Below are 23,221 nucleotides of genomic sequence, written 5' to 3'. Positions count from 1 at the left end.
TTAAGAAGTAGAGGTGATGATGAAAACATGAAGGAAATAATCCTTTCCATCTGTCCCTAAAAAATCTTCACTTCATACAGTCAATTTCTATTTATTTGGATTAAGATGTTATTTATAACATTTACTTCAAATGAGAAACAATTTGTAGCACCCTATAGGGAAGATGGGGTCTGATTATACCAGTGTACCACCAAACCCACATGTAATATGTTTTGCCCAGTTTGCATATGCATAGGTGGTCATAAATGGTGCCAAGAAGTGGAGATCTGTCCCATTCATTTTGTTTTTTTAAACCAGCAGCAGTGAAATCCCATTGTAGCTTTTTAAGAAGTTGCTAGAAGAGTATGGTATTTTTAACTTTGAAGTCCCTATAAATCAAATCATGTCTTATGTGGAGGTTTTTTCTAAGTAAATGTAAAAAAGTGTTTTTCTTTTTATGAGTAATCATTATTTCCTCTTTTGTAAAGCATTTTTAAACTAGGAAAAGCTTTGTTAAAAAGTCCTCATATGATGATAGAGTGTGAAAAAATGGGAAATATAATCTAGGTTGGTTTTTTTTTTAAATAAATTATATTTCTTTGTTTTATTGCTAATGCAAATGCATTTCAAAATCAAAGTAACTTGTTAGAATCCACAGATCTTTACACTGCTACTGAGATTGTGTTTTGATTTCTTTGACATGATCCCTGATTGCTGTAAGAAGAATCAGTTCAGTATTTTTGTTCTTAGATTCCCCCTCCTTTGTCTTGCAGCTACTTGTGGCAGATTCCATTAACAATTGCAGTAGGAAATACGAGCCACATCTCATCAGAGGCAATTATATGGGTGTCTAACAAATCAGGTAAAAATAAACTTTCCTCCCAGTGGAATCTCATAAAGCATACTTGTGTTTTCCTCAAATGTATCTTTGGAATTGATCCTAGATAATTGTTTAGTTGCTCTGCACCCAGTTTTAACTGCTTAAAATGGATTGTGAAAAAAGCAGAGCTGGGAAGGGAGGGAGGAGGATGAAGGATAAGCAACAATCTAGATTTATAATATTGCAGAATTTAGACAGTATAATGTAAAGCTTTTACAAAGAAATGTAAAGTGCTAAGTATTTTGTATTTGGCAAAACATATCAAATCACTGATGAATGCAATTCACTTTATTGATGAGTGAAAGTTAAATGTAATATTGTATAATGAAGCAGATATGATGAGTATGGTTTAGAACATATGGAATTCTAGCATTTTTAACTCGATCCATAGTCTCAACCAGGCCTAAGAAATGGTTGCTGTCATTAAAATTGTCCTTATTGATCTATAAAAAATATTTGCTCTCTCTATTATAAAATCATATGCTGGAATTCAAAAGTGCAATGTTGTGCTTACTACGTTATTTTCTTCCTCCTCAGTTCCTGGATGATTGTAACAGTATTAGTTACTGTCTGGAGGAGAGTGAGTGCTAGATGCCAGTGGTTTTTTATCACCTAAGAAAAGGAGCCCACCAAAGAAATTTCATGAAATATTTATCTATTTCCTTAGCACTTCATGCTACATTGTCTTGAGAGTTTTGGACTAGAATTAAAGACAGTGAGGGAAGACATGTGGGAACTTGAATGGAATTATTATATAGAAGGGAAAAGAAGGATGCATGCATCCCCTTGACATGTGGACTGTAGAGGGAGAACTGACCCTTTCTTGTATACTTAGAAAGATATAGAGATTTCCCTCTAATAGAAAATTAATGGGAGAGAGTCAAACCTGTGTGAGATGTTTCTTCTCTTTGCTAAGTTACTAAAATATATTAGTCACATAGAGCTTAGCAGCCAGAAGGACTGGAGATGAATGGTGTATGATCAGCCAAAATCTGAATACCCCAACCCTCTAGTGGTACAAGGTATGTGTTGTTACCCAGATCGTTTGCAGCCTATGAGAAAGTAGCATGTTCTATGCTGCTCCCATGAGAGAATGATCTAGCAGTGTGCTTGCAGTCAGAGCAATTTTCATACCTGGGGAGCATGCTCTCATCAAAGCATACAGGTTCTCTCTTACTTTTCAGAACTTACTATTTTGGCTATACTTTTTAACATTAACACTTCCAGTATATTTCAAGACCTGTTTGCACTTTCAGAGTCTGCCTTAATGACCTGTTGTACTTTTGTCCTTTAGGGCTTGATTGAACTCTCATTGAAATTAGTAGAAAGGTTCCCACTAATTTCAGAGCTAGTTGATCATCCCATCTCATTAGGTTGCACATGCATGCCTCCCTCCCTTCACTCCCTCCTTCAAAGTTCAGCATGTTACTATTATCTACATAGATGCTTCCTTACTGCCTTTTACTTGCAGGGTGCTGTGGAGGAACAAGTCCATAAAACTGCTAGCCACTCTTTTAAGATCTACTGCTTCTGTTGGAATGCTTTCAAGAAATCAACAAATTAATGATGGCCAGTGTGAGCAATAATTTTGGGCTGGCTACTATATAGAAATTAAAGAGGAACCTTTCCGAGTCATCAGTCTCCTGTGTAGCAAATCAATGACACTGTGATCTATTGTCATTATCCTTGTTCTTCCTCATTACTTTCACTCACTTATTCACTTGCTGTGCCTCATTGAAAATGAGACTGTAAACTTATGACTACAGAAAGAATGTCCTCTTGCTTCTACTTATTGTGGTCTAGGCTGCTATATGTATTGAGGCTGGGACACATGATTCCTGGGAGTTTTTCTGCAGCTGGTATGTTTGTTTCATGGGGATGAGAGAGGAATTCTGAGGCTCAAAATGACAATTTCCAGGTTTGATTCTTGTGGACTGGAAGAATCTTGAAGACTTTCTGTTGTACAGAGGACAGTTTCAGTATTGTCCCAGTGGGTAGTCTTGGAAAAAGTCTGCAAGCTGGAGGTGAAACAAGCTGCTGCAGAGGATATTTGAAAGATTGGAAGAGGTCACATTGTTCTTCAAGTGAGTGTAATTAAATTCAGATATGCAAACCAACTTTGGAATAAATGCTTTTCATGAGGGTGTTTTTTGTGCCCTTTTTAGGAAAGAGTAGGCAATTCCTTCTTGTTGACTAAACTGTTGTGCTGAAGGAGCTTCCAGTGTGACTGGAAGAGTGGACAGGAGCTAATGAAGAGCTCTCTGTTGTTTGTTATTGTGATCTGTTGACCCTGGCTGGACACCAGGCACCCACCAAATTCACTTTATCACTCCCCTCTGAAGCTGGACACGGGAGAGAGAATATAAAAAAGTGTTCATGGATCTTAAATAAGGTCTGAGCTAGAGATCCCTCACCAAGTACTCTCGCAGCAAAACAGACTCGAAATGGGAGCAGGATAATGAGAAGTAAAAACAGACCTTAAAATGCCTTCCCCTCTCCATCCCTCCCTGTTTCCTAGCTCTGCCTCCTCTCCCCCAGTGGTGCAGGAATAAGGGAATTGGGCTTATGGCCTGTTCATCACACGTTGTTTCTCCCACTGTCCCTCCCTCAAAGTCACAGCCTCCTCTCAGGCATCCACCTTCTCTGGTGTGGGTCTCCTCCATGGGCTGCAGGTGGGTATCTGCATCCCTGTGGATCTCCATGGGCTGCAGGGGCACAGCTGCCTCACCATGGACTGCACCACAGGCTGCAGAGGAATCCCAGCTCTGGTGCCTGGAGCACCTCCTGCCCCTCCTACTCCACTGACCTTGGTGTCTGCAGAGTTGTTCCTCTCACATGTTCTCACCCTGCTCTTCTCTGGCCACAGTTACATCTGAGCAATAACTTCTTTTTTCCTTCTTCTTGTTCTTAAATCTGTTGTCACAGAGGCATTACTACCAATTCTGGTTGGCCCAGCTTTGGCAAGCAGCATGTCCATCTTGAACCCAGCTGGTATTGCCTCTAGCTGGACATGGAAATGTCCTCTCATGCCTCTATGGCATTTCTCTAGCCTCCCCTCTGCTACCAAACCTGGCCATGCAAACCCAACATAGTCATTATTACTCATCACACACCTAATTTCAGCTGCCAATAGGGAAAAGGGTTCAAGTTGATGACTACCACTATGATATCTTGGCATATCACTTAAATCTTCCAATAAAATTAACCTTGTCTGTGGGTTATCTGATAGAAATGAAACCACAGCAGTTTTGAAATAGCTACATATAGAAATACATCAAAACATGTTCCTCCTTTTTTTTTTTGGTGGTATTTTGAATAACAGTATCCATTAGGGGTTAACACTGTGCCTTGCCCTAGCTCACCAAGAATGGTTATTTGCTGATGTAAGAGGCTTTTCCTTCATGTACATCCAGAAAGACAAAAGCAAAAATTGTTGATTTTTGCATCCTCTCTGCCACTGTGTCTGTGACCTCATCAAGATGTTGTAGGATACCTGTTGGTATTTTCATGAACAAAAGGATATGAGGCTGCTCTCCAGCTCTGTGAGACTGACATGAATTTAGGATTATTGAGTTTCTGCTCTTTCCTCATCTTGTATGTCTCTGGCTACATGCCAGAGGTAGTGAGCATGCACATCACTGATTGTTCAATATGCTGGCCAGGATCAGTTCAGATTACTGCATCTCACCACATTTGCTGGCAACAATGCTAGGTCTGTTCATTCTTCATAGCACTGAAGTGAAGGAACACACTGGAAATTATAGCTGCACAGTGTCTTTTTGAGTTGCAGTTCATTGTCCTTTGCAGGAAATCCTGTAAAGAGGACAGTGTCAGGCCTTGGCAACTTGTTTGACAAGGTGTGCTGTCGCTGTTGAGTAAGAAACAACACTGACTTACTAGAAGGCTAGTTTGCACAGCATAGTTGTTTTACTTTGGATTCTCTTTTTTTACACATTGTTCTGATACAGATAGACTAGATTGGTCAATTAATTAATACCTTTCACTTGATTGGTTAATTAACAAAACACTGTTCTTATAAACAATCTTTGAGAAAAATAGGAAAACAGAGAGTAGGAAAACAACACCTGCAGGTTGTTTATAATAACAAGCTATCATTGTTTATCTTCAACTCCCTAAAGTCTCACAAGCCGATTCTGGGAAAACTTAGCTAGTTTTCTTGTTCTCTGACCAGGCTGTCACATCCACAGTGCATAATATCCAAGATGTTTCAAATCTAATATAGCTCTTCCCACCTGTTTGTGGAAGGTATGTAGGCATAGTCTTGAAAGCTTTTCATTTTGCAAGTGCTTCTGCCAGTCTCTCTTCTCCTTACCCAGTGAACCATAGCATTTATGTAACCGTATTTCTACTCATCAGTTCATATACCAGTCATCAGATGATGGTCCTTTTACTGGGTTCAGTTTGTCTGGTGTGTGAAGTGGAGCTGTCTCATTTGCTCTCAGAGTGCTGCACAAAGGTCACCACCATCTTTTCCCTGTTCACTCCCCATGGCCACAGATGAGGCTGTTCTGCTTCAAGCAACTGTAAACCAGTCACTAAGGGAACATCTTGTGCTAGAGCTTCCTATCCATGCTGAGGTCAGAAACATCATGCTAAGACGGCTGCAGTGCTCTTTGTGCCTCAATCTTGCAGATCTTCTGAATGGTAAATTTTACTGAAACTGTGGAAATCATTGGTGTTACAAACTTCTGCTCTGTCATATTCCAGGGCTTGTTTCTATTTCTCCTAGATAAGTTGCCTCTTTTGTGGTTGCTATAATGATCAGTGAACATGTATCCATAGCATTTTGGGATCAGTCCAAAATCAGTAGTGGGTGGAAAGCCAGGAACCAGCTTTGGACCCATTCCATGCTTATGACTTCTAAGCAGGGCTTGTGGGAATGTGTTGGTGATTTCTGATGAAGCTGTACTAGGTGTGGAAGCACAGGCTGACCTGTGCATGTTTCTCCAAATCTAGAACTGACCTTAACCTCAAGTGAGGAGGTTTAGCTGGCATCCATTTCCTGTAGGTGAGCAGGGCTTTGGAAAAAGGCATACTTGCTGTTCCCTGGGAATCATTTTTCTGATGCTCAGTCTCCAAATAGGAGACATCTCCATGCAACTCAGCAAGTGCTGCTGAACTAGCTGACACAGCTTTAGTCCCTGCCCTTTCCATCCCCACCTCCTGTTTATTAACTGGTTTGTTATGTACCAAGGAAATACTCCTTAGACAGACCTCCCTACTGCAGTTAAAGTGACTGCTGTTCAGATTGCTCCTAATATCTCCTCAGAATTGCCATGAGATGGGGGAAAGAAAGTTCAACAGGGTAATTCCCTTCCAACAGCAAGTCCCAATTTACTTTGCCACCTCCTACTAGATAATCTCTACTTTAAGCCACTCAGCAGTCAGATTCTCCTCCAGGAAGTGTTTCGTAGAAGACAGATGCTTCTGAGCTGGGGTTTGCTGGCTGCCTGCTGGGGAGCAGAGCATTAGTTGCAGCTTTAGAAAAATACCCTTTCTTTTCTTTTCTGAAACTCAGCTGCTGAGCTTTACCTGTGTTGCTTCCAGACTCCACTCCTTCATCTTTCAAAAGTAGGAAGAAGGGAAGCACTGTGAAAAAAGATCAACATACAGGTCCTGCTTTGAGCCTCAGCCAGCTGTAGTTAGGACCAGGGATACAGGACTTGGAATCTTGTGTAATTTTGACAGAATAAGTCAGAATCATTCCCCTTATTCTAACAGCTGAAGATCCTAGCAGAAGACCGCTGCTTACATTGTATATCACCCTAGTCATTAGCAGTTTCATCATATAGGAATATTAGTGGATAGAAGGGTAATTTGAAGAAAGAGTTTTGTGAGATGGAACATGATCATATTTCCTGATGTGCTCCATTTATTGTGCTAATCTCTATACCAAAATATTTTCTTTCAGCATGGAGCTATGTCAACATGGCAAGTGAGATAGATAGAATGTTTTCTTCTGGATGCATTCTCCCGTCTGAAAAGTTCTTGCAAGATATGCAGGATTTAGTAAAGCCAGTATAAATTATTATGAATGTCCTCATGGAACAATTTTTTGTCAGAAAAATTTTGCTTGCTGTTGTTGTCAAGAAATTGTGCTATACTTAGTATGCTAGGGGTTGTATAAGGTAAAGAGTTAAAATAACAACTGTGAGTCAAAAGACTTGAAATGGTACTGGAACTGTGTTTAGCCCATACTTTGGCAGTACTCTCTTGCAGAAGGGTGCCCTTCTCCCACACCTGCCCCACATGCTGGTTTTGATGGAATTGAAGTTGTTGGGAGATCTCAGAACTTCAAGCCAAGGGATCTGCTGGAGGAACTATCTCACACTTTGAGAGCAGAGAAACTGGGGAGAAAAATGAGACCCTAGCTGATTTTTTTACTTCAAAACAAATAAGTTTAAACGTTTCCTCCTAAATATTTCCTATATGTATGCGGCAAAACTAGAAGTTTTAGAGCTGTGTTATTTTCTGAGGCATCTAGACAAATCATGACCATGGAAAAACACTTTCTGATGGAAGAAGATTAAAAAAATGCCCTTTAATCTCACATATAATGGGATATATATTTTTGATTGACTTTTGAGAGGTGAACTAAAACTTCAAAGATGGATTTCATTCCAAATGAAATCTTTGTTGTTGTTTAGAAAGTAATGGATGGTTTAATGGAGAGTTTAACACTGAGTTACTACCTTTTTGCTAACTATAACACTTTTAACAGAAAACTAATAAAAGTGTTTGTTGTGAGTGGAAACATTACCCAGGTATAAAAATGTTTAGTGCCTGTAATTACCAAAATAAAGAATTTATTTTGTAGGAAAGCATGAGAACTGACAGACACAAATATCAAATTCTGGTAAATTATATAGAACTATATGAAGCACATGTATCAGGCAGTCCTGTAAAAAAGCCACCTCTTTATGTAAGTTGGGAAGGTGTGAAAGATTTCTGTCCTTTATTTCAGAATGTCAATACATGAGTGATCTTATTGAAAAATGATAGCAGGAGGTTATGGTTGCATTTAAACTGAGTGAAACAGCAATAATGCCATCGTGGTTTGGAAAGATTCTTTCTTTATAATGATACATACTGGGGGTGTTGCACAGCTGTTACACGTGAAATAGCTTATTCTGAACTTGTCATATTTGACTGGGAAGTATCATTCAATACTCTGTTGAAGCATAAGTAATTTCCACACTTTGGAGGTGAAAATGTAATTCAAATGCCCAAAGGAGAAAAGGTGCATGTATTTTTTAATTGCATAAGATTTTGAAAATTTCCATTTAATGTATTTATTTACCCAGATGTTTTTTAATGTGTGCTGATAGCCAATTTGGTATGCTTTTAGGTAGCATTGTAGAGGTGCAAAGATTAGCTGGTTTTAAGTAGCTGCTTTCAGGACTGGTGGCATTTAAAGGTTGGTTTGCAACCAAAGAGCATGGGCAGAAAGCTGTACTGCATTAAGGTGGTACAAGGTTACTGAGGAACAGGATTCAAGTCTTCTGTTAATAGGATGGAGCAATGGGCTGGATCTGACTTGGACCCAAGGAAAAAAGGATTTAAATAGAGGAGCAAGTCTAAGAGAATTTGCTTAGGACTGATTGGTACAGTCCCTTGTGGAAGAAAGGACACACAAGTGTTGCAGCCTTGTTCCAAGTCAGATTGTCTGTCAGAAGCATCTTAGGTACTTTGACAGTATGAACACCTGGGAAGTCCACAGAGTTGTAGAACTCAATTCAGATTTTCTCAGTTCTATTTCTGCAGGATATATTGGATCCTAAAGAATGTGTCTGCTTGGTGCTTTACTACAGATAAAAGAGCAATAACAGTTGAATGGAACAGGCAACAATGGAATTATTCTGGGCTTAATATTTTTAATAAGTGTATTTTTTAGAGATTTTAATGGTTTCAGAACTACCTAGGGGGAAAGAGGACTATCTTTTTTAATCCTGCAGGTTTTTATCTGAATCCATGTGCATAATGAAGGTCCATGAATTTAAACATAAAATTATGTGTTTTTAAGATTCAGGTCTTGCTGATCTTTTTACTTTTGCACTTTAAAGTAGTAGTTATTTGTGGGCTTGCTGTTAGTCAAGGGAGAAGCACAACTTTTATCTGTAGCCGTAGTTAACTATAATTTCCTCAGAAATTACTTTTATACAAGAAGGACTAAAACAAATCAATTTCTTTGGGAAGCCTATGTACTAGATAGTATGAGTGAATTGTAAAGACCTTACTTGCTAACTTTTTTCCCATTTGCTACCTTCAGGGAGTTCAAGGACACCAAAAAATTCTCTAATGGAATTGCATTTTATAACAAATTTTATGTATTTATTTCTTTTTTTTTAAATGAATGACAAGACTACTCCTTCAACAGTGTAAAAAATAATTTTATTGGTTGGAAAAAGTGTTTCTGAATTTTTAATGAGTTCTTGTTCATGGTTAGTTTTGTCAAAATCATTTACTATATTGAAGACTTCTTCCAGAGGTGTTGAAGCCTGATGCTTTGTGCCGTGATAAAAAAGAAGGGCATGTTGTGAGTTCAGGACATTTCTGTTGCTGAAATTTTGAAATCCCTATTTCTGCAAATTATTGTGGAGTGCCTGACTGCAGAAAAACAGTAATAAATTTAGACTTTCAGCCCTAAAGTGATTACTTAAAACAAGGGGAAAGATGAAGAACAGCTTAGGGGATATAAGGTTAATTGGTCTAGCTCTAAGGAGGAAGCTCTCAGTGCTTAGTAGGTAGAAGCTGTTCAACTGGAAGTACTTTAATTTAAAATCCAATGTAAAAACTTAATCAAATACATGCAGAAACACTTAAGAATCAATTTTTTTAGTCACAGGTTTACTCCTCTCTCTATAGCACATTCATTGAATTTTTTGAGTTACAATTGTAGAAAACTATTTAAGCATGGCCAGAATAAGGGTACCAGACTTAAAGTGGGTACCTTTCATAAAAATAATACTTGCTAGGAAAGAAAAAGCACACTTGAAGTTCTGTGTGTGTAAATGGTCCCCATGGGAATGTCAGTTGGCATCTCTCTACATCAGAACAGATGAAGGAAATTATTAATCAAACACAGTATTTTTGTTAGTCTTTGAATTAATTTTACTGCCTTCACGTATATTTAAAGAAGGAGAAAATGTAACAGATGCACCTTTAGAATGTTTAAATTTGAAACCAAGACCCCTTCCCTTCTTCTTCTTTTTTCCCAGAACACCACAGAATTCCTGCTTTGGAAGAGGCAAGTTGGTTGCTGGGGAACATCAACCAGACTGGCTACTTCAGAGTTAATTATGATATTAGGAATTGGAAGCTGCTAATTAACCAGCTAACAAGGAACCATGAGGTGAGATCCTCTTCTCATCCCTAAAATCTGCTTTCATTGATGAACCTTCACTGTTTCATCACCTTAAATGGTTCAATTTTTGTGCTTGCCCTCACAGGTTATCTCTGTCAGTAATCGAGCAGGCTTGATTGATGATGCATTCAATCTAGCCAGGTATGTTTTCCTGAAGATCATCTATCCTCATACACATTGCTGCAATAACTCATGCAACCATTAACTCAGCAGTTGAGTGTGTTTCAAAGTTAAGTGTGTTTTAAACACACTTTAGTTTCCCTCCCCTGCTTTTTTTTTCGTATAGCTCATAAAAATGGTCTGTAGCACATTCACTACTCTTGATCAATAATTGCTGTAGGGTATTTCCGAGTCTGAAGAGATTTGATCAATTTTGCAGCAAGTTCAATTTAACACTTTGCAGATAAATAATCTCTTTCCTCTTTCTCTAATGACTGAGGGTTTCTTCTTCCGTTTCTCCCAGTTGTCCCACCTCTCCTTTCTTTTACCACTGATGCTTGTGCTGTATTTAATTTGAGATGGAAGGCACCTTCAAGCTTCAGTAATTTTTTTGCCCTAACTTGTACTGTTATATCATTTTTCCAGTATCTTTCTTTTCTTATAATCTGCTAGAACAGACCCCTTTTTTCCTCTGTGGTGCTTTTCAAACATAATGGAAAAGCAGTTCCATTGAGCATTTCTGGAATTTACGCAACATTTTGTGTTTTATTATGATGAGAGTTAATAATTAACACATACAGTACTGGTTAGGTAGTGCCTTCTTTACAAATGGAGGCAATGGATTGGTCCCCATTTTGAAAGCCATTATGTTGATTGTGAAAGCATAAAATGGAGGAAAATAGTGGAACACTTGTAGCTTTTTGATTTTGAGGTACTGGGAACATAGCATTAGCATAGGGTTTTGATTGCATAATAACAGATTTAATTGTAAAATTGCAAATAATGTGATTTTACTTGCACTGTCATGTCAAAGGGAGCATGAAAAGAATTCCTGATATTAGTGTCTTTACATTTAACTACAAATGGTCACTGGGGGTGTTTGGGCTTCAGTCACAGTGTCACAGCTCAGTGATGTTCTAGCATCACTGCAGCAAAAAAACAGTTGTGTGCCCTACCTCTCTGTTCCTGCTGCTGACATAAAGTAGTGATTAGCCCTTACTTAACAGTCCAGAGATGTAGTAGGGAAGAATGTATCATGGGGAGAGGTGTATCCATTTGCTTTTGGCATGGCCCTTCATTCTTGCTTTGTAACATCTTCCCATTGGTAACAGTACAAACTAGAAATAGGTCATTATTTGACCTGTTCAGTAGGTCATGATTTGTCTACTGTCTGACTAGAAGACTATTGCAGATTATTCTGAAATATTTAGACTATAATGTGATGACAGATTATGAATTATGTGATGACTAGATGTTGAGTAAATTCATAATCTGTTCAGATTTTATTTGATTTTGAAACCTCAGAGAAATAGTATGCAGTTACACAGAGCCAGTACATCACCTTCTTTTTCCATGCACTTAATGCAGTCAGATGTGTGTAGACTTCCCTGAAAGTCTAGATCCTTAAAAAAAGCTTTTTCCTAAGCCAGATTTTGTAGGTGAGTGTTTTTCTTCTGAGTCAGTATTGAGCCAGTGCTCTAGGATGTCTTGTTCATAGAGTATTAAGGTGAGGTCTTGATTAAAGACCCAACCTGAATTGTCTGACCAAGTTTCATCTACCTAAAAATCACTCAAAAGATTAGATGAGTAATGCATTCCCCACTAATTTTCTGAAGTACTTTCATGGGGATACTTGGGAATACTAGAGCCGGCACCTTTTTCAGAGGTAACTACACTAGAACCTTATGAAGTCTTTCACAAGATCTCACATTAAAAAAAACCTTGACTTTGTTTTGTTAATGATGGTCTGCAGCAGACTGCTGCTGCATTTGGTCTTCATGCACTGTGGAAGAAAGTAGTGGAGCTATAAATGTATGTCTAGACACATGTGCATACATGGATATCACTTAAGAGGAAATATTCTTCCAATAGGGATATGCAGCTAGACTCCTGTTTCCAGAGTCCTGTCATTAGTGTTACCTTGGGTGTGTGCCTTACAAGCCAGTTTGGAGGAAGGATCTGTTTGCAAACAATAGATTTATGGTCTGTAATTCAAAAGTAGTAATAAAATATGTGGACTTGGCTAAACTTGCCATGTAGGGTATACTTCTTGTTGATCTTTGTTACATTGTTAATCTGTCTTGGTTTAAAAAGACAGGTGTCTGTTAAGGAAGGCAGGAGCCTCTCTTGAAATGGAAAATGTAAAACCCCTCCCTTCAAATTATTATAATTTTGAAATTAGGAGGCTCTAAGGCAATGATATGGGAATAGGAATAACAGTTCTTTACTTGGAAAACTAAAAAATCCCAAATGCAATAATACAAATAAAAAAAAAAAACCACTGACAGAGTCAAAATATGACCTGACACCCTCTTGGTCAGGGTGTTGGTAGCAGTCCAATTGGATGGTGGCTGCAGTCCTCCTGCAGTGACAGATGTGGTTCTGTTGAAGCAGGGATCCTGTAGAAAGGTGGAGTTTTCCTCTGAAGGTCCGGTGGTGGTGTAGATGGGCCTGGTTTTCCTTTGGGAATCCAGTGGGGAAGAAGGCTGCTCCTCTGGGAATCTGGTGGGAAAAGGCTGCCTGTGGTATTCCAAATCTCAAGTTATATATTAGGCAGGAATTCTTGGCTCCTCCCCCTGGGTGGAGCATCTCCCAATGGGATGATGTAATTTTGTCAGTCATGCAGTGACACTCAGTGGCCCATTAACAGATGATGCTTCCCGGAGGGAGGATTGGTCTGTGGAAGAGACAAAGAAAACTGCCCAATTAACAGAAGATAACTGCCCCACCTCTAACAAATGGCAAATAGAATACACACCTCCAGCTACATGTTTCAACCTAAGACAATCTATGGTCTTCCTATTTAAAAAAAAAACAAAAACAATTATAGTGATCCTGAAGTTATTATGATTGGCTGGCTGAGAGTATGGTAAGTTTTTAGGAAAAGCTTGGTATTTTTTATTTTCATTCCCCTTTCCCCAGGCCAAAAATAAGACCAGGATTTGGCCTAATACATGCTATGTTCCTCTGTGATGAATAGGAAGGAATTAAGGAAGGCATTAAGAGACTCTTAACAGGATGTTGAGGGCTGGCCTTGACCTTGATGTTAAAGCATCAGAACTTCTTAGAAAAAAAAAGTAGTTGGAAAAGCTCTTGCTAGGACAGGCAATGGGAATTGAACCCGGATGCTGCAGTGTGGTGCAGCTTCTCCTGCCACATCTGGGACTTTGATGTGACACAGCAGTGTTCCTAAAACAAGCTCTGAGGGCTATCAGAATAACACAGACTCTTTCAATTTTCTGAAAAAGTCACTGTTCAAAAGGCCACCATCAGCCTAAAAGCAGCTTAGCTTTCCCTCCCCTGGCTGCAAGGTGCAGTGCAGAAAGTTGCCCCACTTTATTTTGGAGCAGTACCATAGTTGGATGTGCTGTGCTGGTTCAGTGTCGTGTCTGACGCAGAGTGAGCATTTCTCCCTGCCTGTATGACATTACGTGATGGGGACATTAAACACGTTCACTTGTCTCTGCCTGTGATGTGAGAGAAGGTCAGTAACCTTATTGACCAGACATAGAAGTAGTACTTGGTAGTTCAGATCTGATTTCTGAGAAGACTGGCTGTTTTTAACAGTAATTCAGTCCTCAGTTTTGGTGCCTTGTTGCAGTGATGTGTTATCTTGTAGTCTACAACTATAAACATGTATGTTTTGAGAGAGAGAAGAGAACTGTGGAATACATACTTTAATTCTAATCACTAGCTATTATTTTTAATGCTAGAATAATGCAAAAATTAAAACAATTTATTAAATTCATGCTGGTCCTTTCAAAAATTGCTTCTAATGTAAACAGGTTTTTTTTTACTGTACTGTGGAGACTGTATTTCTTCAAAATACCCTGTCCTTCCTAGAAACTTCTGAAGTACTTCCTACTGTGCTCTTGAACTTGATACAGATAATACCAAAAGGTTTTGACTCAATTTTTCCGCTATTATAATATTGTCTGTCCTAGTATGATTATTTCTATGTCATTATACTGCTAATTGATTCGTTTGGGGAATGAGTGCAGCTCTTCTCTTTAGTAAAATTTATAATATTTAGAACTAGAGAAAAATGAAAGAAAGTACTCATATAAATTTTTTGGAATGGCACATTTTATTTTTTTAAAGGTATGTTTGATTTCATTCCTCTGAAATGTTTATAATCCTTCTACTGACCAGCATAGTGATTTCTTGAAAATCAACAACATAAATGAATTGATACTGCCAAGGAATATATTAAGCTCTATAGCAGTTAATTGCAATTTTTTGGGTCCATTTTATATGGAAATGCATTCCTTCATCTTCCTTCTTGCTATATTTTGGTTTATATAACATTCACCAAGGAGAGTTGAGTGGAATAATAACAACAAAAGAAAGTTACAGCTTTTTTGTTTTTCAGATTTTTAAGCGTAATTCTTGGCTGTAGTGCATGCACATACCCTTAAGATATAAAAAGCTGTAGCCTTGGCAGAACATAGCTTATGGCAATTCATTTCCCATGTTCTTCAGCAATAATAGCACCTTGACACTCCTTCTTCCCTTCTTCTTCTTTTTGTTTGCATGAGGTTTCAGTAGAATTTAAAAATAGTTGACTCTAGTAAATGATACTAGTAAACATTGACTGAGGAAGCCCAGAAGCCACGAGAAGACAAACAGAACTGTGGTTCCCATCTAGGCATAAACAGAGCAGAGGGCAGGTCAGGTAGCTCCAATAAGCAGCATCACAATAATTAACAAAGGTTTCACTGTTTCATAAGAGTGTGAATAACCATGTCAACTTCTCACATCTTTCTCTTTCCTTAGGATAAGGGGTCAGTTAGTGAGTATGTGAGGTGGGACGCCTCCCAATTTACTTTAGGCATCCCAAAGTTTCACCTGTAAATCTGACATTCTCACCTTGTAGTGCACTGACAGTTAATGGAGAGAAACATACACCTGACCTCTCAGAGCCACTTAACCACATAAAATAAAGTACTCACTTAATGTTAGGAGTGTTGTGTCACCCCTGGTTCTTCCTTGATGGGCTCTAAATCTTCATAAAAGATTTCCCTCATTAAACTGGTTGGCTTGAAATTTGGTATTATGTGAAAGAAATAGGTCTGGTAAATGTTTAATTTTAATCAGTGTTGAATCAGATGTGACTGTGAATATCTGTTTTACTGTCATCTAAAATCACTATTGTTGTTTCCAGTTCTATAAGCACTGAATGAGAAAGCATGAAATGGTGTCGTTGGTGATTGTTCTTAGGCTCCAAGGATGGACGATTGTGTTGGGAGTGCTGTCCATTGCCATGCACAGATTAAGGACAGGTTGAGCTATAGTCTCTTCAAATGAAGCTTGCCCCTGTAGGCTTCACAATTACGGAGAGTTGTATCAGAAATGAGCAACAAGAAAAAAATGTATCTTCAGAATTTTCTGTGAACTGACTTCCATGCTCTAGATGGCCTTTATAAGTGTTCCTTTCTGTCAGAATTTCCCGATCAGACCAAAACCAGGATCCTGGTGCAAATAGATAAATGATGAATTATGATGATTGTTTTCCTGCTGTTAAACAATTCTTTGTGTCTTGTTTCTCCCTTGACATAAATTTATCTTTAACAGTTAGTGCATTTGACTCCAAGATTGATTCCAGAAGTAAAATACTGAAGCTAATGCTGACTCCAGATCACTTTCTCACCAAATTCTAGAGAGAAATGAATTTAAAAAGGAAGTCTTGCTTAATCAAGTATAGCCTTTTGGATCTGGAAAATCATGTCTTTAGAACCCCTTATTTTATTGTTTCTTAAAAAATTGATTTCTGGCTGTGGAGTCTTGTCACTGAGGAATAAAATATATCTATTCAGCCACGTGAGGCAACACCAACCCACATAATGATTAGCTGTCCTTATTTCTGGAAACTGACAGTTAACTCATAACTAGGACTGTAGTTCATATACTTCCATAAAAAATCCAGAATTATTCTTGAAATGTGTGGTGGAAATACATGAATTGCAAAACAAAATTATGGAATTGAAATGATCTTCATTGCTGTTTCCCTTCAGAGAGATTAAGATTTCATTTCTTGTAGCATTTGAAGTCGTCCAGCATAAGTGGGCTAATTGTTTCCATGTTACACTTGTTTGTGCTGCTTCAAGTTCTGTTCAGTGTAATGTCAGGAGAAGTCAAGGCATTTGAGGGTCCATGTGAAATTCTGGGTCTGGATAATAAGTAGGTGACAAAGATAGAAATTTTCAGCGCAATTAATGTACTTCAAAATGCTTCAAAATTTCAACAGCCACATTCAGAATTGTTGACTTTGTTTCGTTGGGCTATTCAGAAACAGTCATATAGGATCCATTTAAATTAGTCAACTGCAGTTCTACTCTAGCCTTTGTCTTTACTCCTGATTGCATTTTCTAGTAGTTCAACTCTGAGGAAAACAAGATGTGTTATGCAGCTCCCTTAATTAGTGCCTCTGAGTATCAGCTAAGGGAGTTATAGATCAATACTTTGTATCACGCTTGATTAATAGTGGTATAGATTTACTGTTTTAATAAATGAGGCCTCATCTGAATTATTTCAGCAGATGCCATAGTAACTCTCATTTACTGTCAGGCAAATTTTGGTGATGGTTCACTAGCAATTGATTTACATATGGTTTCCAACAGAAGTTGTTTGGTTTCTTTTGACATAAATACTCTCTCAGTGGGCCAAAGTAGATGTGCCTTTTTTAGAGAAAATAGAAAGTTTCAATTATTTTAAGGTAGCCATCATTCATTCCATATGCTGCATGTCAGTCCCTATGTTCTGTGACATGCTTTATGTGGACATACATATTTCAGCTAACATTTGCATATGTTTGTAACAAGAGGAACCAAAGCAATTCCTGCAACTAAGCACACTAAAAGCCAATTCTGCTTTTGTAGTATGTGTGTAATTTGTGCATCTGATCCTGTTACATAGCTAAAGGCAGTAAAGCAAATTGTACAGCACATTCCAGGAAAGCGTTGGTGCTGTTGGTGTGAGAGTGTCTTGAAAGATACAAATACCTGCTGAGAGTCAGGGAAGAAGTTGAAGACTCTGCAGCATGTACTAAAAACCAATCCTGTAGATCTGACTGCAAAGTGTTTAATGCAGAGGGAAGATATTGGTCTAGTCATATCCCAGCAAAATTTGCCTAAATTATTTCTGGTACTTCTGATTAATTATAGCAGTAATTGTTTTATCCTGTAAACTACCTTAACTCTATTCTTAGCCAAACCCAGAATAAACTGTCAGGAAGACTTGACTCTGGTTTCAAGGGAGTGACAGAGTTATTTTTAGCTAATGGTGTTAACTCATTTTCTTTTTACCACATAGTCTTAGTCTCAGAGCTCAAGCTGGTCTCTGGAGTCAGCTTGGTATGGATGTATTCTTTTGCAGTGCAGCTGCCAGGGGCTGCTGTGTAGTGAGAGGGGAAGGGAACAGTCTCTGAAATTTGTTTTGTGAGTATTAATTGAACCTGAATTATGCTTCAAAAAACACTGGAGTCTGAGGTTAAATAAGAAGAGGAATTAATGAGTGGAGCTTGCTGAAGACTTCTTTGCAACTTCAAGTACTGGAAACAGAGCTAAGAGCTGCAACTATGGCCTGGCTTGAGGAATATGTGTGGGTGGGGTAGGGGGAAGTTTTTGTACAGCCTCAAAACCTGTGGCATTCTTTGGGAACCAATCTTCTCATAGCAAGCATACATCCATTCCCTGGGACTTCATATCATTTACACAGCCCTTTTTCCTCCCCACAGCTGTCTGATCAGCCCTGGTCTCTACCTCCTTCAGCTGTCCTCTCAAAACAAGCAGCTTTTTTGACCCCTTACCCCAGAACCCGATTACTTTCCTTTCTGTGGGTCTGACAGACCCACAGTGGAAATTTCTCCCTAATGTGGAGAGCAAAAGATCCTTCTGCTACATTGGTTAAGGTAGCAAAATCAAGGCACTCTGAGAAGCTGGAGGTGCTGATCTAAACACCTTGACTTTCCTAGCATCAGCAAAGGGTATATAAATGAAGGCATAAGCCAACTTTTCTAGTTATAAAAGACAAGACTGATGCCTCACTAGCATAAAGAAAGAAGTCTGCTGTCACAGGCTAGTCACTGCTTTGCCTCCTGTTTTGATATGACTGCACCATTGCCTCTCAGAAATTATCCTACTTTTTGAGCTTATCTGATAGCTGTTGACCAGGATTGTTGTCTAGAGGAGGTCTGGTCTTTGTTCATGTATGCCCTGTCTGCTGCAATGTTGTAATAGATTAGCTCCTTCCTATCTGGCTAGAAGTGTGTTTTCCTCTATCCAGAAATCAAGCAATAAATGACAGGAAGGACTGTGTTATGACTAAGGCACAGGGACTGAAGTAACCTGGGATGCTGTTTCTGCTGTAGTCTTCCTAGGTGATCTTAGTAAAATAACTTAAATTGTTTGTGTCTTCTTCCTCTCTGCAAAGTGTAGATAAGAGAATAGGTGAGGATTTAAGAGAATTTCAGAGAATCTTTTATTATAAATATATTTATTGGGAATTGCTTTTAGAAAAGGAATATCAAATTCTGCAGATATTGTGGCAAACAAAATATGGATTGTATGTGTGTGTTCTCAAGATTGGAATTCTGCGCTGTCCATATGAAGTTCCTAGCTTTTAAACACATATTTCACTTGGGTGACTGATATGCAAATTATAAACATTAGACCAGGCAAACAGGGAGTGATGAAAAAGTATTCTGCATAGTAATAAACTAATTCAATTTTGATTCTGCTCAAACATGCTCTCATAGATATCATCACTTGTTGACAACTTAATGAATAGAAGAGCTATTTCATTCTACCCTTCCCAACAAAAATCACCGAGAAAGAAAATAAATAACAGTTATAATAATTGAGTCATCTGAAATTGATGTCTTTTAGCCCCTGAAATACATTCAAATTTCTTTACTTAATGTAACCCTGTGAATTACATACTTGTCAAAAATCATGGTTTCATGATGATGAAAAACATGACATACCCTACTGCATAGCCTTAATTTTTAGCAGCTAGATTATTCCTTTTCTTCTTGTATTACTCCTTTTAAATTCATTTTTCTTTCATATGGGGAAGAAGAGGAAAGGAGAGATTGTGAACTACAATTTGAAGGAATTTTTTTTACAAGCATAGAGGGGTTTAAATTTGAGGTTTTCTTCTGTTGTCAGCAGAGGTGAGTAATTCAAATTAATATTAGTCTTTGCTTATGTGGCAACTCTAAAACTGTGCAAGATAATTTAAGCCACATAATACTCTGATAATTGCATTGAATTTGAACTATTCTTTGTAGGATGCTTCAAATGCACTTGTGTGGAGTTGAATGTCACTTGAAGAGTCCTTAAATATTTTGCATGTGAGAAAACATAATAAGAAGCAGGCTTCACTTCAAACTGTCTTACTCTCTGAATCTTTTAATGTTGGAGACATTGAATGCTAATTAAATGTAGTTCTTAAAATGATCTTGTAAGCCAAAACTTGCTGTTGTATTCATCAAAGAGCAGATATGCATTCCTCTCCTGTTTATGTGGAGGTCCATAGCTGGTAGAGATCATAATGTCTCCATCAAGCCACTTTGGCATCTTAGAAAAATAAAGTCCTTACATGGTCCTGATGTAAAGTCAGCTCAATCCTGGGAGGGAAGTATGAGGCAGATTATTCTTTGATACTGGAGATCACAGGGCCTTTTTTACAGATTGTCCATTTCTATGATAAAACATTCTTTCTGCAGCTTCTGTGGTTGAACATGGTGGCAGTCATCTTAAGTTTTTTAAATCCTTGACTTCTAGCCCTGCTGGAATTGAAGGGGATGTCTGTGACTACAAGAGTTAATTTCCCAGCTCTATGAGTCGCCGTGCCTAAAGCTTTTTTGATGTGTCAAGGTTCAACCTACATGTTCTTCCTCAGCTATCAAGGAACTGCTGTTAAAGTACTGTGGAAAAGAATATCCTGAATACATTGATAGAGACACCAGTCCTTGATAGGTCCTGAAAAAATGAAAAAGGCAGATACAGTTATATGTGGATATTCATTGGTGCCAAGTTTCTCTGAGTTATTCTATTCCACATGCTTGACTGTTAAGATAAAAGAATGAATCAACTGTTAAGAATCCTAACTTACATTAAACTGTCTCTAGGAGTTAATGAGTATAGTCTAATTATTCATATATTGCACATGCACAGAAACAGAACTGATGTTAATCTGAGTTGCACATCTGTGTTCTGAAGAGCTGCATTTTACCCCTTCAAAATTACCCAGACAAAAAGCTAGTCATGTTTTACACATTTCTGAGAAACAGACAAGGCAGGGTGAGTTTTAAACCAGCAGCAAGTAAATCACCTCATTTCCATTGTTTCTGTAATGCAGACCAGTTTGCTGCCAGCTTGGATTTTCTAATTTTGATTTAAACACATGACTTATAATGTCTTTGTTGGGTGGTGGGACTAAAGGATTTATGGTGCCCTTGTATGTGGGACTCTCATCACTGTACGGCAACCCGGTCGTTTTTGTGACGGAGTCTGTTTGACTGCTGCTGGATTTATGATAGAAATAATTCAGAACAGAGTAATAATTTTCCCTTGGCAATTACACTACCATTTGGTACTTTGTCCCTAAGGGGAAAATGAATGTGCTGGGATCCGTCCATAAGTTCAGTGGCTCAGTGTAAAGAACAAATCAAGGTCAGAATGCAGTTGAATACACACTGATGTTTCATAATATAATCTAGATCTTCTGCTTTTATCTGACTCATTAAAACCTCATGTAATTTAAAGATTATTTTTGATTGCCATGAAATTTTTATTGGGAATTATTTGTGAGGGGTGTTCCATTACCGTGTTCAGTACTTTCTTTTTCTCTTCATTGCCACTTTTCTCTTTAGCAATGGCCACTGTAGCAACTTCTTCAGTGCAAGCAGGATAGTACCTTGCTAAGCATTGGTGCTTATGATATTATATGATATGGTATCATAAACCACATAATACTTATATATAACTTCTGGAAAATCTTTTTCCACCTCTGTCCTTCCATAAAAATGATAGATCACATTTTCAATACAGTTCGTCAGCAGTGTCCTTTGGCATGAAAAACCTGCTGAACCAGGATGTTTATATAGAAGTAATCTGTCTAATAACTAAACCAGATCTTTTTGACAGTCCATGTTCCTGTTCTCCTGTTCTCCTCTTCGGTTTGGCAGGCAACTGTGAAATCAGGAACATAGATAGCAAGACAAAACTCATGTGGTGCCGTGTTTCTAACACATGTTCTCGTGTGTTGTGGTGGCTACAGAATGATTGACATGGTGGTAAACTGATGGGTTTGGACAATTACGTAAAAATTGATAAAGCAATGAAGCATATCAAAATGTGATCTTTTTGGTTAAATTTTGCTTTTGTAGTCATGTGTTTCAAATGACTCGGTATGCGCAAAGTTGGCTTAGAGAGGGCTTGTAGAGGCTGTTTTAAGTCTAGGCTGCTTTCTGTATGACCCATGATGTCAGATCGAAACTCTCTAATCTGAAATACTGTTAAGAGGGATGTCTGCTTTTCATAGTTTATACTGAAGATATGTAAACCACAGATCATTTTATATATAACATTAAATAGATCTGTTGGTACTCTTCTATGAATATTTACAGGGCAAAAGAGCAGAGCTATGATATTCTTATCTCCTCATGGCAGAGCAGTACTGAAATAGTAGTGTTCCTAGGATATCCATTGCTAGAGGTCCATATAAAAAAAATAAAAATCTGTCAGGAATGGCACTGGTATGAATCTGCTTTGAGTAGAGAGACACGAGATGAGTTCTTAAGGCTCTTTTAATTCCAGGCACTATAGATGAAATTTTGTAAACTTTTTAACCTTGCCCTTGAGAAGTGTTTTACCTGAACATCAGTATGCTTTCAGACACTGTTTATGTATCAACACTGTTTGATTAACTAATTTATCTGTTAAAATACTTGCCAAAATTATCCCAGGTTCTTCCTCTGTGTAATTTTTTTAAGGAAGAGATACATGCTCGCTAAGATTTCCAGCTGGCTACTGTAGACATACCTAGAAAAAACTGTGCCTGTTTCAGACTAGACATAAGATTGGACATCACAGCATTTCTGTGGCATTTATGCTTGTCACCTGGTTTCAGTATAGCTCATAATCAGTTCTTCCCCTAATGACAGACAATATTTCAATTTTCCTCCAAGATGGCTAGGGTAGAAAAGAACCTTCTCTCTTAGCCCTGTCTCTTATACATTTGGACTTTGACAGGCAATATCTGATAGTAATTTTGCTGGACTTAAAGATAGCAATATGATTGATGGCTAAAAAGACAGAAGAAAAATAAGGATTTCTATTACTGACCTTCCAGCGACTTTCTTGAAAGAGAGAGTAATAAGTCAAGCTGCATCTGTACAGTATGTACTAAACTTACACTCTGTAGTACCTTTGAGTGAATATTTCTAGGCAATTATGTGACAGGGAAATTATTTTACAGTTTTGCTTTTGATGGGAAGGTTGCTATTTTTAGTTTTCTTATTATTGCTAAAATGATTGTGAAACATTTCTGTTTAACATTTCCACAGATCAGTGTTTTTCGAACAGGTTTCACAGAGACGCAGAACAGGCTCATTCTCTGTTCTGCCTTTTCCCCTCATTTTGGTTGTTGTCCGACTCCATAAATGCTTTTGCTGACCAGATCTTATATAACCATCTTTGAACCTAGTTTTTTGAGGCTAGTGAAGGAGAATCCTAGAATCATGCCAGCATCGTTTGTCTGGTTTGCCACTGTTCAAGTGAGCCCAGTGCATCTTGCTGAATGCAGTATTCCCT

At 38.1% G+C, this 23,221-nt stretch overlaps 1 protein-coding gene across 1 annotated transcript in view; it reads left to right on the top strand.

Moving 5' to 3' along the window:
- The window catches only part of TRHDE (thyrotropin releasing hormone degrading enzyme), a 213,069-nt gene that overhangs the window by 157,980 nt on the left and 31,868 nt on the right, over nucleotides 1-23,221 (top strand). The window contains exons 10-12 of the mRNA XM_071423413.1: nucleotides 753-841; nucleotides 10,099-10,232; nucleotides 10,330-10,385. Coding sequence (XP_071279514.1) covers nucleotides 753-841; nucleotides 10,099-10,232; nucleotides 10,330-10,385 — 279 coding nt within the window. The remainder of the gene's footprint in view (nucleotides 1-752; nucleotides 842-10,098; nucleotides 10,233-10,329; nucleotides 10,386-23,221) is intronic.

Source organism: Agelaius tricolor, unplaced genomic scaffold, assembly GCF_023055355.1.
Source record: "Agelaius tricolor isolate 1412-34295 unplaced genomic scaffold, bAgeTri1.0.p SCAF_3, whole genome shotgun sequence".
NCBI classification, from domain to species: domain Eukaryota; kingdom Metazoa; phylum Chordata; class Aves; order Passeriformes; family Icteridae; genus Agelaius; species Agelaius tricolor.
The sequence above is the reverse complement of the archived record's forward strand: the minus strand, read 5'-3'. Positions and strand labels throughout refer to the sequence as shown.